At 40.9% G+C, this 14,367-nt stretch overlaps 1 protein-coding gene across 6 annotated transcripts in view; it reads right to left on the minus strand.

The window, feature by feature from the left end:
* Window positions 1-14,367, minus strand: part of PUM1 (pumilio RNA binding family member 1) — a 129,811-nt gene that overhangs the window by 14,504 nt on the left and 100,940 nt on the right. For 5 of the 6 annotated variants that reach the window (XM_007448785.1, XM_007448789.1, XM_007448787.1 and 2 more), the window contains 3 exons: window positions 5,690-5,957; window positions 4,219-4,348; window positions 2,245-2,379 (listed from right to left, as the gene is read on the minus strand). In XM_007448785.1, the coding sequence (XP_007448847.1) occupies window positions 2,245-2,379; window positions 4,219-4,348; window positions 5,690-5,957 (533 nt within the window). The remainder of the gene's footprint in view (window positions 1-2,244; window positions 2,380-4,218; window positions 4,349-5,689; window positions 5,958-14,367) is intronic. The other variant, XM_007448786.1, reaches the window with a different exon arrangement.

A 14,367-nucleotide genomic window follows, 5' to 3' on the forward strand; every position in this document is an offset into this window, starting at 1 on the left:
GTGTGTGTGTGTGTGTGTGTAGGTGCGGTGTGATTTTGACTGGATCTGTGTGTGTGTGTGTGTGTGTGTGTGTGTGTGTGTGTGTGTAGGTGCGTTGGGATTTTGACTGGACCCCATCCCCAAACTTGCTGCCTCAGGTCTCAGGCATCCTTAAGCTGAATACCTGTACCACGGCTGGGCGAATGCAATGTCTTAAATCCCTGAGATGTTAAACATGTCAAAGCAACTAAACGATTTTCTAATTAAAGAAATTCAAGACTACAACGCCAGGGGCTAAACAAGCAAAACACAAGAGACTCAGGAAAGTTTCCTGAAGCAATTAATCAAATGTCAGAAAAGAATAATTTACTACGGAAATATAATTATGGGAATGATAAATAGAGAAGGACACCTATATAAAGATAAACACAAGGGACACTTCTAATAATCAAAATGAAGGGGAGGGGGCTTCCCTGAATATTTTCTTGAGCCCAAAGAGGTAAAAACTCCACTAGAGATGAGTTTATTTCAGCTAAAATACACTTACATCTGGAAAAGAGTAAATTATTCATACCAGGAGCAGTAGTTTAGACCCAGAACAAGAATCACAGAGAAACCAGACCAGGAAAAGATATGCAGGAATAGCAGGTAGAAAGAACAATTGCCAGGGGGAAAGGAAAGGGGGATAAAAACTACTACAATGTAGCCATTGGATCAGAAAAACAACAATAACAACAAAAAAAAAACAGTAAAATCTGAAAAGCTGGAGACAAAATCAACAATTTATCACAATCCTGGGAGAGGGCAAAGATGGGGAAAATACCTGGGAAACCGCAATTTCCTGCTTGCTTTCAGTAAGCGGGCATTATGGTCAAGAGGAAAAAAAGTTCCATATTCAAATCAAACAAGAAAATTAAAGAGGAAAGATTCAGCCATCAAATTTTCATCCCTGAACATCCCAGGGAAAATTAAAACTGACAATGATCTGAACATTAAAAGAAAACAAACTAGTAGCTTCACCCCTGCTTCTAATCACTCACACACAGCACCCCTATTACTGCTGTATCTCCAGTACTGGCACTAAATGAATGAACTCCCAACCTGCCGTGTGTCTCCAACATTCCCTCTGCCTTCACCAGCGTCCTGACACGCCTATCTGAGTCTCACGGCTTAAGGACTTGGGACTCCCCAGCCTTCGACTGCCATTGCTGACACCAGCGCAGCGTTCTGTCGTGTTCTGTTTTGAACTGGAAGTGGTGGGTGCCTCGTCTGGCTCAGAACTTGAGTCCATAACAAAGATTCTCATTACTGAACTTTGTTCTCAGAGAGGGCAAGTGGCTCATCATTGCCAGACCACGGCCATCCCCTCCAGCGAGAAGGGCTGAGTGAGTTCAGAGCCCAAAGGCTGAGGGTTCAGATCAGCAGCACCTGAAGGCTCGCGGCACTGCCTAGCACAGACACAGCGCGGCACACCTGCCTGTGGGCTGGTCAGGCTTCCCGAGCCCCGTGGTCTGCGTGGGGCCCGCTGGACCTGCTCCATGACTGCTCTGAGGCCATCGGCCTCTTCACGTGCTTTCTGTGCCAGCTCCCAGTCACAGTACCCAAACAGTTCAGATTTCTGCCCCTTTTTTCCTAACTCCTCTGTAGCCCAGACTTCTCCTCCTGCAAGGCCTACCCTCAAAGCCTCGGGCACGTGCTCTCACGTCTCACCACTGCTTCCCGTCACCCTTCCCCACGTGTGCTCCGTGGGCAGGGCTCAGTCTCAGCCATCTCTGTGCTGACGTCTGGCACACAGTGGGCACCAGGTCACCGTGCCAGGCCAGGCGCTGCCCTGGGCAGGCGCTCATTCAGTAAACAGTGGTGGAATGAATGAATAAGAGGGTGCAAGTGAAGAAAACTGGAAGGTGGGTTGGAAAAAAGTTTTGTCTGCTGAGGTGGTCAGTTCAGGTAGAAGAAAAGGACAACCTTACCTGCTTTAACTCTTGCCAAGCAAAAAACCCACCTCTAAAATCACACCTACTAAAGACTAAGGTCTGGTCAAAGGGAAGAGTGTTTGAAACGACTGGTTTTAACACAAGACACTTGATCCACTATAAACTTACAAAATTAATTGCACAGTTCATGCCTGCCATGCACAGAAGGTAGCCACAAGCACCAAAGAAAAACTGTGAAAGCAAACTAAAGACTGACAAACTTACGAGGTTCACTACATGTACCATGAAGAAACATCAAACACCAAGAGAAAAAGTTAAAGGGGAAACTTACAATTACCTGCTGGTCTGAGGGAATAAACTCAAGAGCTTTCTGGATAACACGGCAGCCATACATCTGCAATGCCAGTGACAGGACATGGCCTCGAATCCGTTCAGCCAAAGCCAGCTTCTGTTCAAGGCTGCCAAACTAGACATAATGTGTGGGTGAACACCATTACTTAGGTAGAAAGAAAGAAACCAGAGAAAGCAAAGCATTCATTACTCTGTATCAACCATTGGCATACCTCTTTTAGCCCTGTATTCTATGATAAACTAAACCTTTTATTTAAAAAGCCTTTGTTTCTTCAAACCAGTGGTTATCAGCCTCTGATTATGAGGAACTCTTTAATGTTAAAAAACTTCTCAGATATCCAACTGGAGTGGTTTCACTACTAGTATCTGCTAAACAAATAGGCAATTCCTCAAAGCTGTCCTTAACTCATCAATACTATTAAATATACCTATATGTCCAAGAGCATTTACATTTATTCTTAAAACAATAGTACATGTGGAAGACATTGTTTATTAAGGCTTTAGACAATGTCTGGGGAAGATTCAAGAACTTCTTGCAACAAATCTACATCACTTCAGTTGTCTGAGCCCCATAAGCTGAAAATGAGTTCTTCTTTCATCTCTATGAAGTTTAAGCCAAAGCACACATGCACACTGCTCTGAATATACTGTTCTATATTACTATAAGAATTGATAATGTCTATTTATACAAGTCAACAGAGTAGGGGGAAAGTTAGTAAAATCAAGGGGTATGACAGCACAATGTTAAAACTCTTCCTAGAATGTTTCTCCATCCCTGGCTTTTTATTTTCATTTGAATAGCATGTGAGACTGGAAGAGACTTTATGAATAAGGCTGCCCAACCCACTCATTCTCCATACAAGAGAACTGAAGTCCAGGGACATTCTCTGAGTCAGAGAAGTTCTCTAGCTTGTCCCAAAATCATACTGCTATAACCCACTGTTCATTCAGCCACCCCTAGCTGCATTAACCTCTGGAGCTGGAGATCTCTCTATTTTTATATCTGTGAGAAAACGGCAGTAAAACGGCATTCGAAAGTCAAAATTACAAGAGTCGTGTTTAGGTTGATATCTTAATCCGTAGCTGGAGAATTCAGTCAAAGAACTTAGGTCTTTATGAGAAAAGCTGGGAAGATAGAGGCTGCGAGTGAGCCATTTTTTTAATCTTCACACAAAGCAAACAAAATAAGATGTAAGAAGTTTACAAAGTTCTTTTGTTGGGAGGCAGGTAATGTGCAGAGTTGCAGCATTTTCCCCCTGTACCAGATGTTTCATCTCAATGCTTCACTCCTTTCTGGATTTATAATGGGGTTGTTGATACCAGTACACCACAGCTACAATGATTAGCAAAAAATCCCTGCGTTTCTGACATTTTAGTTTAGAAGAGGAAATAGACATTAATCCAAAAATCTCGTTAATCCTTTCCAAGGAAAATGATAACAAGAGTGGACACTATCCACATTAATGAAGGAACAATAAGGAACCAAGGCTGAAGGATCACCCAAGAAACAGCATTTAACAATCCTCATGACTGTGGTTTATGATGAAAAACACCAGAGTTGGTATTCAAAGATAATTCTCTAGGAATCCATTTTTAAAAATTCATTTTCAGAACTTTACTGTGGTCCTGCTAAAATTATCTTACAAGGATTTTTCCTCCAAAAATGACACTTTTAGTGAAACTATTTTAGCAATCAGAAATATTGTGCGGGAGCCTAAATGGGGAGAATGGTCCTACAGACACATTTCTAAAATACACTAGCATCATCTGCTTGGGTATTTAAATGATGCACTACTGCTAATGAATTGGAGAAACATTTAAATGTGCCTCAAAAAGACCACTCACGCTTCATTTTGAGGACTGGAATGAAACTGCAATTCTAAAAACAGCTAATGAAAATCAAAATACTATGGAGACTGTCTAAAGTCAAAGGATAAAGAGAACAAAGGCTTACTTCAAAGAACTTCTGAATGACGTAATTTCCAAATACATCCACCATAAGCTGGTAAGCGGCCTGGAGGATTTCATTGAAGACAAGCTGGCGCTCAGCTGGTGTGGCACGCTCAAGTTTCAGCTGAATGAATCTGAAGTACATAGTAAAGAGGGCAATCACAGCATTTTAGGAAGACTTGGAAAGTATATAAAGATTAGCTCAATTTATATAATGTGTCAGTTCTGAAACTAAATATATGTGTGTGCATGTGCATATACACACACGCACAACAGTGTTATTTAAATAAATCACTTGAGCTCACTTCAAATTGAAGAATTACTGAAAAGGAAAGAAAAGCTATATTGTGAGTGTGCCCTAATGTAACTGAGCTTTCAGAAGCGTATTTAAATTGTAGTGTTACTTCATTACAACAGGACATGTGTTTATGTGTGGGACTGAGGGCGAGCTGAAAAGTGGGGGCAGGAAAAGAGAGAAGAGGGTAAAAGCAGGCACAACACAGGGAGAACTCTACCGGACTTTTTCTTTTAGGAACCAGTCCAACATCAATAATCTCAAAGCCTATGGTCCTTATTATAGTCTTTAACTCACATCCATAAGCAGCAGTACATATTTATTAATGATGTGGAGCAGTTGCCATCTATGTGCAGTCTCTTTCTAAAGTAGTAGCTATTCAGTTTGCCTTTTTTTTAGCTCAGGTGACTATATCAGAAAAACCATGTTCTTCTCCCAACCTGGCCTTTAGGATCTAAATATGAGAAATCCTTGCCCAGCAGCAAGCTGGCAGAACTTAAAGAGGAGGTAGGTTCTTTGGGAGTTGTTTTGGTGGAACTGTCAGAGAGAAAGAAAGAGAAAGGGAGAGAGAAGGATGGATGATGTCACCATAAATCTGCTTTTTTCTGAGGACCAGGGTCCCTTTCTGTGAAGTCCATTGGAACAGGGAGTGGTAACCAAAGCTAAATTCTGTGTTTTATAATAGCATCTTCTAACCTCTATGCAGACTCTCACTTCTACAGAATGGAACAACAAAGAAAAGTGGTGGCACCATCTTACTCCTGAGCCCAGAGATCCAAATTTGCATTTGAATAGTGTCTCTCTGAGAGCAAGATTCTTAATAGCAGTTAAAGTAGCAAAAGTGTACACATGTCTTTGTGTTAGTGTTTCTGTATTTCTTAAACTGCAGACATTCTGGGAGGTTCTCATGAACAAAGGAACACCAGACTAATCTTTCAGAAAGGTAAAAAGGTTTGTTTCAGCACATGATCCAGATTACTAAATAGCTATTCTCAATCACTTGTATATCTGGTGACTCTCATAGCCACATCCCTCTGAAATAAGTAACAGGAAGCGTACTGAAAAGCAAACTTTGTTTCAATTATTATATGGCAATTTACTTAATGTATACCTTATCTGAAGCATGGAATTTAAGGCATTAAGATTTCAGTTACCTTAAGTGGCAAAGCCAAGTCCTCACCTGGACCCATGCTGGTCTTGGGAAAACTCCATTATATGCCCAGCAATCTCCCGCAGTTGTAAATTGGGATACCGGTTATTTCGAAAATCTTCCAAAAGCCTGCTCCTGCCAGAGGGCATGACATCAGACATTCCATATCGCAAACGGGAAGAGGAAAAAAGGGTGCTGCTGGGGCTGAAGAGGCTGGAGGCACTGCTCGCGCTGCGGTACTTGGCTTCAGCGCCCGGAGCAGCAGAGATGTATCTTCCACTGCCATTTGTGAGTCCTCCTGTTGGTTACAGAACAGGAGAACTCAAGACTCATTCTTAACGAACTTTATTCAAGAGAGGAAAAAGCATCCTATACACGAAATCCTGCATCACCTCTGATTTCTTTTCAATTCTGCTGCTTTCGCGTTAAGATTCAATTCTATTAGTGCCACAACTTTCATAAGACAAACTCACCAAGCTGGAAGAAAACTTCTGCACAAAAATTGAGAGGGGAATGCTATTAACCATTGATAGGAGACTGCTAGCAATAATGGAGCAATGGTTAGTATAGCCCTTAGTAAATAAAATGATGAGGAAAGGTCCTGCTGTGTGAACCAGCACCTGAACACCAGGATCAGAAAAGACAAAATGCACAGAGACTTCAGTGGTTTTCCACTCTGATCTCTGTGGAGATTCCTGCCATCAGTGGATAATCCCCACTCCTATCTGAAACCCTCCCTTAAAAAAAAAAAAATCTGTTTTTTTTTTAGGGTACCCAGATTAGTCTGTTTTATATAGTGGACCTCCCAAAACAGCTTTGAAGGTATGGTTTTGCCGCTAAATAGAAGTTTGAAAATCACTAAGGCAACCAAGGCCAAGGATTAGACATAAGGGATAGAAAAAAAGGACGTGTGCTTTGAAATGGAAGGTTTTCCAGTTCTTCACCAGGAATGGGCAGCATCTAACTCCTTCTACTGGAACAGAGCCTGAAGTGATTGCAGTAGCAACAACTTTCAGGCTACCGATATTGCCATTTTGACTGCTGACAAGGGAATAATCATTGTGAATCCGAGACACATAAAACAGAGATAAGACTGAAATGCCTATCAAAAGATAAAACAGAATTTAAAAATTATGAGTATATATTTTCAATATATTTTTTTACAATAGAGGGTTTCTTTTTAAACTTTAGATTGTACTATAAAAAGGATGTGAAGCCCTATTTCTGTTTTTTCCCCCATTCCCACTTTGCAAAGTAGATAAGAAATACCAGTTAAACCACAAAGAGTGTAGGTAAATAACAATTCAGGAGCCATGAGAAAAGTCACCCAACATGAACTGCCTGTTAACTTCTACAGAGCTTTAATGAATGTCTGGTCTGGAGTTTAATGGTAGCTACAAAAAGATACTCAGCTTGGATTTCTCCACAGAATTCCAGGGCCCAGTTTCAAAGGTCTGGGTCTCAATGAAAACGGTGGAACCGAAAGGAAATGGCTCAACATTAAATTTTGTTTAAACAGATAAATAAAAATAAAAGCTACTTGCTGAGCATTTGTCCTATGCCAGGCTCTATGCTAGAAGTATTTCATATCCACTTTCTATCAAATTCTCACTGGCATTATGGAAAGGGAGTTTTTAATCCCCATTTATGTGACAGAAAATTAAGGCCCAAAGAGGTGAAATGCTTGTCCAACGATACAAAACCCAAAATTATCATGGCCAGAATCTGTCACTGCCCTTGCAACTACACGAGACTCATTTTCAGACTCAGTTATATAATTTTCTTGTTCTAAAGCAGCGGTCCCCAACCTTTTTGGCACCAGGGACAGGTTTCGTGGAAGACAATTTTTCCATGGACGGGGCGGGGGGGGGGGCGGGGGAGGGAGGTTCTCTTACCCGAAGGGGTGAACAAAGAGAAGATCACACCACTCACGCTCAAGGTAAAGCTCCCGAGAGGGGCCGGGGGCGGCGGGGGGGGGCGGGGGGGGGCGGGGCAGGAAGTTTCAGGCAGTAATGCAAGTGATGGGGAGGGATGTGGAGCGGCAGATGCAGCTTCACTCGCTTTGCCCGCCACCCACCTCCTGCTGTGCAGCCCAGTTCCTAACAGGCTGCCAACCCTGTTCTAAAGGACATTGTTTTTCTTGTCAAAATTCCATAATATTTCTTAACCCAAAGAAAAAACATTTCTTTAAGGAAAGGAGAGAGGAGGTTTATAAGAAAAGAGAATAGTAGCCATTTCAAAAACAATTCTTTCTACCCTGGCTTGAGATAGGGGACAAACAGGCAAAGAGGGGGTAATCAGATAAGTCAGCAGGTACTGGGAGAGTGTGGTTAAGAAGAAGGAGCAGCATGAACATACAAAGCTTTGAAAACAATTTAAAGGTTAAGAACCTGGTCACTAACAAAGGCACTTAGGGAAAAGTAACATATCAACAGAGAAACAATCAAACTCTTAAAAGGCCTGACAAACATCCAAACTAACATGCAAGGTAGGAGACAACAGCATTCTGCCTATGGAATGTGTATCTCTGTAAATAAACTCTCTTTCACTTAAAAAAAAAACATGGAAGGTAGCCAGGTCCATGATGACAAGGCTGAATGACAGGAACCAACCCTGAGCACTGCCCTACCCCTAAACTTCCAGTTATATGAGCCAACAAATGAACTTATTGTTTAAGCCACTATTAGCTGGATTTTCTGTTACTGTGGCCAAAAGCATACTGACTAATCCATAACATAAAGGGCTGGAGTGACTACTGGGTAGATTTATACACCTGCCCTGAAGTTTTGATTTTTCGCTTTGGTGTCTGGATGCCAGACAGGATACACAGACATACATATACACACACAGCTTTTATTATTGAGAAAGGAAGTATACAAATCTGAAAAAGAAAATAAATTTCTCCAGGTACTATATTATAAATGGTAAACTAACAGTCAACAGGAATATTTTGCTCAGGCCAAATAATTTTCTTTAAACATTAAACCAACAGTTAAAGTAAATTTTTGCTTAAAAATGTGGTTTTCTGGTTGTTTTTCAAAAGGTACCTGGCAAATAGTAGACCATCATTATTTGTGGACTGCAGCTCCTTTATATGGGGAATATGCAGAAAGGTGTTTTCCAGTTCACTATAGTTTACACACCTACATGTGCTAATACCCAAATTACTATCCCCTGGAGATGGCCCCTGAAAGTGTTTGAATTTTAACCCCATTTTTAAAGGAACATTTCATGCAGGCTCTTTAAGCCTCCTAGTGATTTCACGAAGTTTTTCTATAATATTTTGACAGTAGTGGATTTCATAGAATTCTGTCCTATGACAACATTTCCACAGAAATCAAAGGCTTAAATGTTTTGTGTATGTGCAGGTTTCCCGCTCCACATGTAAAGAGCGTCACCATTCCACCCTAACAACAAACAAAAAGCTGAAAAATCAACAATTCTTCTTAGATCCACAAGAGAGAGGGAGACAGAGCAAATGACTGTCCCCAAGACTGGAGAGACAGACATACAGGTCACCACAGCTAACCAGGCCAGGGACTCAAGTGGACACCACTGCCTGAACCAGTTCCAAACTAGGAAAACCTGAACTGTAACTGACAAATTAAAGAGGCTCTGTGTGGATGACCCTGAAATACACAACTCCAGCCTACTCAAACTATCCTGTTCCACTAAAGGGAGGAGGAAAAAAACTAAGAAACACTTGTGAAGTTGACAGTCCAGAGGCACAGGCTCACTAAAAGACTGAGACCTAATCATAGGTCTATAGAACATTTTCCCTCCCTCCACACCTCACCACCACATTACTAAAAACCTATTTACAGCAGTTCCTTTCACTCGATGTACCAGGCATGGCTATCAAAGATAAATTGCAAGGCATATCAAAAGGCAAAAAATAAAATTTGAAAAGTAAGAGCACATATCAGGAACATACATGGCAAGGATGTTGAAATTATCAGACTGGGAATTTAAAACAATTATGATTAATATGCTAAGGGCTCTAAAGGATAAAGTAGACAGCATGCAAGAATAGACAGGCAATGTAAGCAGAGAGATGGAAATCCTAAGAACGAACCAGAAAGAAATATTAGAGACAAAAAACACTATAACCAAAATGAAGAATGCCTCTGATGGGCTTATTAACAAACTGGACACAGATGAAGAAAGAATCTCTGAGCTAGAGAATCTATAAATAGATTCCTCAAAAACCAAAAAGGAAAGAGAACAAAGACTGGGGAAAAACAAAATCCAAGGACTGTGGGGCAACTACTACAAAGGTGTAACATACACATAACTGGAATACCAGAAGGAGGAGGAGGAGAGAAAGGAACAGAGGGAATATCTGAAACAATAATGACTAAGGATTTCTCTAATGCCAGACACCAAACAGCAGAACCAGGAAGTGCAGGGAACACCAAGCAAGATAAAGACCAAAAAAACTACTCCTCCAACTATCATTTTCAAATTATAGAAAATCAAAGATACAGAAAAAATACTGAAATAAGCCACAGGGGGGAAAACACCCCACCTACAGAGGAGCAAAGATAAGAATTACATCCAACTTCTCCTCAAAAAGTATGCAAGCAAGAAGAGAAGACTGTAAGTTTTGAGAGGAAAAAACCCACCAACCTAGAATTCTGTATCCTGCAAAATTATCCTTCACAAGTGAAGGAAAAATAAAGAATTTCTCAGGCAAACAAAAATTGATGAAAATTTGTTGCCAGTATATGTGACTTGCAAGAAATGTCAAAAGAAGTTCTTCAGAGAGAAGTATAAATAATACAGGCCAGAAACTGATCTATATAATGAAAGGAAGAGCATCAAAAAAGGAATAAGTAAAATAAAAACTTTTATTTACCTTATTCTTCATTGATCTGACAACAGTTTGTTCAAATAATAGCAACAATGTATTCAATTATGTATGCTTATGTTTATATCATATACATATATACATACACATATGCTTTATATAGCTGAAATGAATGACAGCAATGACACAAAGGATGGGAGGAAAAGGTTAAGATTATTTTTATTTTAAGGTCCTCACACTACATGTGAAGTCGTATAGTCTTATTTGAAAGTGGATTTGGATTAACTGTAAATGTATAATGATCCTAGGGCAACACTGGAAAAAAAAAAGTAGTAGTATAACTGATAGGTTAAGAGAGGAAATAAAATGCTCAATTAAAACCACAAAAGGCAGAAAAAGAGCAGAAGACAGAAACAAAGAAAAAAAATAGAAAACAACAGATATGGTAAATACTAACCCAACTATATCAATAACACTTTGAATGTCAATGGTCTAAATGAACCAATTAAAGAGATTGTCAGAGTGGATCAAATAATGTAGTCCAGGGGCTTCCCTGGTGGCACAGTGGTTAAGAATCCACCTGCCAATGCAGGGGACGTGGGTTCGAGCCCTGGTCTGGGAAGACCCCACAGGCCGCATATCAACTAAGCCCGTGAGCCACAACTACTGAGCCTGCACTCTAGAGCCCGCGAGCCACAACTACTGAGCCCTTGTGTCACAACTACTAAAGCCCGCGTGCCTAGAACCTGTGCTCCGCAACAAGAGAAGCCACCAGAATGAGAAGCCCACACACCACAAGGAAGAGTAGCCCCCTCGCCACAACTAGAGAAAGCCCGTGAACAGCAACTAACACCCAACGCAGCCAAAAATAAATAAATTTATTTTAAAAAATGTAATCCAACTATATGCTGTCTACAAGAAACTCACTTTAAAAATAAAGACACATACAGATTAACAGTAAGTGGATGGACTAAAGTATACCACGCTAAATTAAGATGTGCTTCAGTTACTTTATACAAAGGGTTTTCTATTATTTCTAGCCATCTAGTATTCCATCCTTTTCCTACGTGGAATGTTTTCATTCATCTTGTTTTGCTTTCTGTACTCAGAGATTTAGTAGATGCCTAATGGGCAAAGCCCTGCCTTCTTTGCCTTTTGAAGAAAAATTCCAAAGGTGCCCAACATCTGGCTCTGTATTTATTACAGGCGGAGGCAATGCTGCTCACCAAAATGTTTATAAAAAGTTCTCCCCAATCCACTCCCTAATATCACAGCCAGGTAGCCCTAAATGAAAATAAGCCTAAGAGTAACTGTCTTTAGTGCGTAATACTGAATCCTAACTAAGTTGATTTTCACATGGTTTGTTTTACAGATGACAAGTCACCTTCAGAGAACCAGGTGTCACAAAACACTACATTTCCATTTAGAACAGAGAAGTGCCTAAAGGGGCACACATGACTAGTAAACAACCGGAAATTAATACAGGTTACTGAACAATAAATTAGAAACAGCTACTGCAGTTCAGGCAGGGACAGAGAAAACCATTTTGTTTGATCTTTGCTTTTCTTAAAGGACTAAGGGCACAGACAACCTTGAATTTAAAGGACAGGAAGAATTTATTTTAAGAAGATAGGAATTCTACCATGATGATAAAACTAAATGCTTGCAAGCAACAAACAATCCAAAACAAAACTAGAATTCCATTCAAGAAAAATAAAATATACACTAACTAGTTTAACAAAAGACATCTAAGACCTACACACTAAAAATTTCAAAACTTTGCTGGGGAAAATGGTGCATGCAAAAAGATGAACCATCACCTCATGCAATACAAAAAATTAATTCAAAATAGATCAAAGACTTTAAGAGCTAAAACAATAAAATTTTTAGAACAAAACAGGAGAAAATCTTTAAGACCTTGAGTTGGGCAAAGATTTCTATACCAGAAATCATGATAAACCGGACCTCATCAAAATTAAAACTACTGCACTTCAAAAACAACCATTTAAAAATAAAGGGTTTGGGCTTCCCTGGTGGCGCAGTGGTTGGGAGTCCGCCTGCCGATGCAGGGGATACGGGTTCGTGCCCCTGTCTGGGAGGATCCCACGTGCCGTGGAGCGGCTGAGCCTGCATGTCCAGAGCTTGTGCTCCACAACGGGAGAGGCCACAGCAGTGAGAGGCCCGCATACCGCAAAGAAAAAAAAAGGGCTTCCCTGGTAGCGCAGTGGTTGAGAGTTCGCCTGCCGATGCAGGGGACACGGGTTCGTGCCCCGGTCCGGGAAGATCCCACATGCCGCAGAGCAGCTGGGCCCGTGAGCCATGGCCGCTGAGCCTGCGCGTCCGGAGCCTGTGCTCCGCAACGGAAGAGGCCACAGCAGTGAGAGGCCCGCGTACCGCAAAAGAAATAAATAAATAATAAAAATAAATAAATAAAAACAAAAAGATGGGACTTCCTGGCAGCCCAGTGGTTAAGACTCCACACTGTCACTGCAGGGGGTGCAGGTTCGATCCCTGGCTCGGGAAATAAGATCCCGCAGGCCATGCACAGCGGCCAAAAAAAAAACCAAACAAACAGAAAACGAAACCAAACAAAAGGGTAGCATAAAAATAAAAAGATAAGCAAAAGACCAGAAGAAAACATGTATATGCAAAACACATATCTGATAAAGGAGTCATATCCAGAATATATAAACAACTCTTACAACTCCATAATAACAATGACAAACAATGCACATCCAAAAGTGGGCAAAAAATATGAGCAGACATTTCACCAAAGATAAACAAATGGTAATAAGCATATAAAAAGATGCTATACATTAGTCATTAGGGAAATGCATATTAAAACCACAATGACATAACCATTTCATGCCTCCCAGAATCGCTACATTATATAAGAAGAAATGTTGGCGAGGATGTAAAGAAATTGGAATCCCTTGTACACTGCTGGTGGGAATGTAAATGATGCACCAAACTGGAAAACAGTTTTGAGTTTCTCCAAAAGTTTAACATAAAACTTACGTACAGTTCAGCAATTCTAATCCTAGAGAAATCAAAAACTGTGTCCATAGAAAAACTTGCATGCAAATGTTCACAGCAGCATTATTTCTAATAGCCAAAAACTATAACCAACAAACATCGTTCAACTGTGAGTAGTTAGACAAAACGTGGTATATATCCATAAAATGGAAGACAATTCAGCAATAAAACGGAACTGCTGACACATACTACATCATGGATGAAACCTCAAAAACATTTGAAGATAAAGAAGGCAAACAAAAGAGGTCACACACTATATGGCTGCATTTATATGAAATGTCCAAAAAAGGCAAATTTAAAAGCAGAAAGTAGGGAATTCCCTGGCGGTCCAGTGGTTAGAACTCCACGATTCTATTGCAGGGGGCACAGGTTCGATCCCGGGTTGGGGAACTGCAAGCGCACACAAGCATGCCTGCTCCCCTCTCCAAAAAAAAAAACAGAAAATAGATCAGTGGTTGACTAGGACTAAGGGTGTGAATGGGGATTAACTGTAAATGGTCAAGTGGAATATTACAGAGGGGATGAAAATATTACCAAACTGACTTATGCTAATGGTTGCACAATACAGAAAGTTACTAAAAATCATTGAATTGTACACTTGAAATGGGTGAATTTCATGATATGTAAGATACAACTCAATAAAGTTGTTTTTTAAAAACAGAAGTTTGGGGCTTCCCTGGTGGCGCAGTGGTTGAGAGTCCGCCTGCCGATGCAGGGGACACGGGTTCGTGCCCCGGTCCGGGAAGATCGCACGTGCCGCAGAGCGGCTGGGCCCGTGAGCCATGGCCTCTGAGCCTGCACGTCCGGAGCCTGTGCTCCACAACAGGAGAGGCCACAACAGTGAGAGGCCCGTGCACTGCAA

Source organism: Lipotes vexillifer, unplaced genomic scaffold, assembly GCF_000442215.2.
Source record: "Lipotes vexillifer unplaced genomic scaffold, Lipotes_vexillifer_v1.1 scaffold969, whole genome shotgun sequence".
NCBI lineage: Eukaryota > Metazoa > Chordata > Mammalia > Artiodactyla > Lipotidae > Lipotes > Lipotes vexillifer.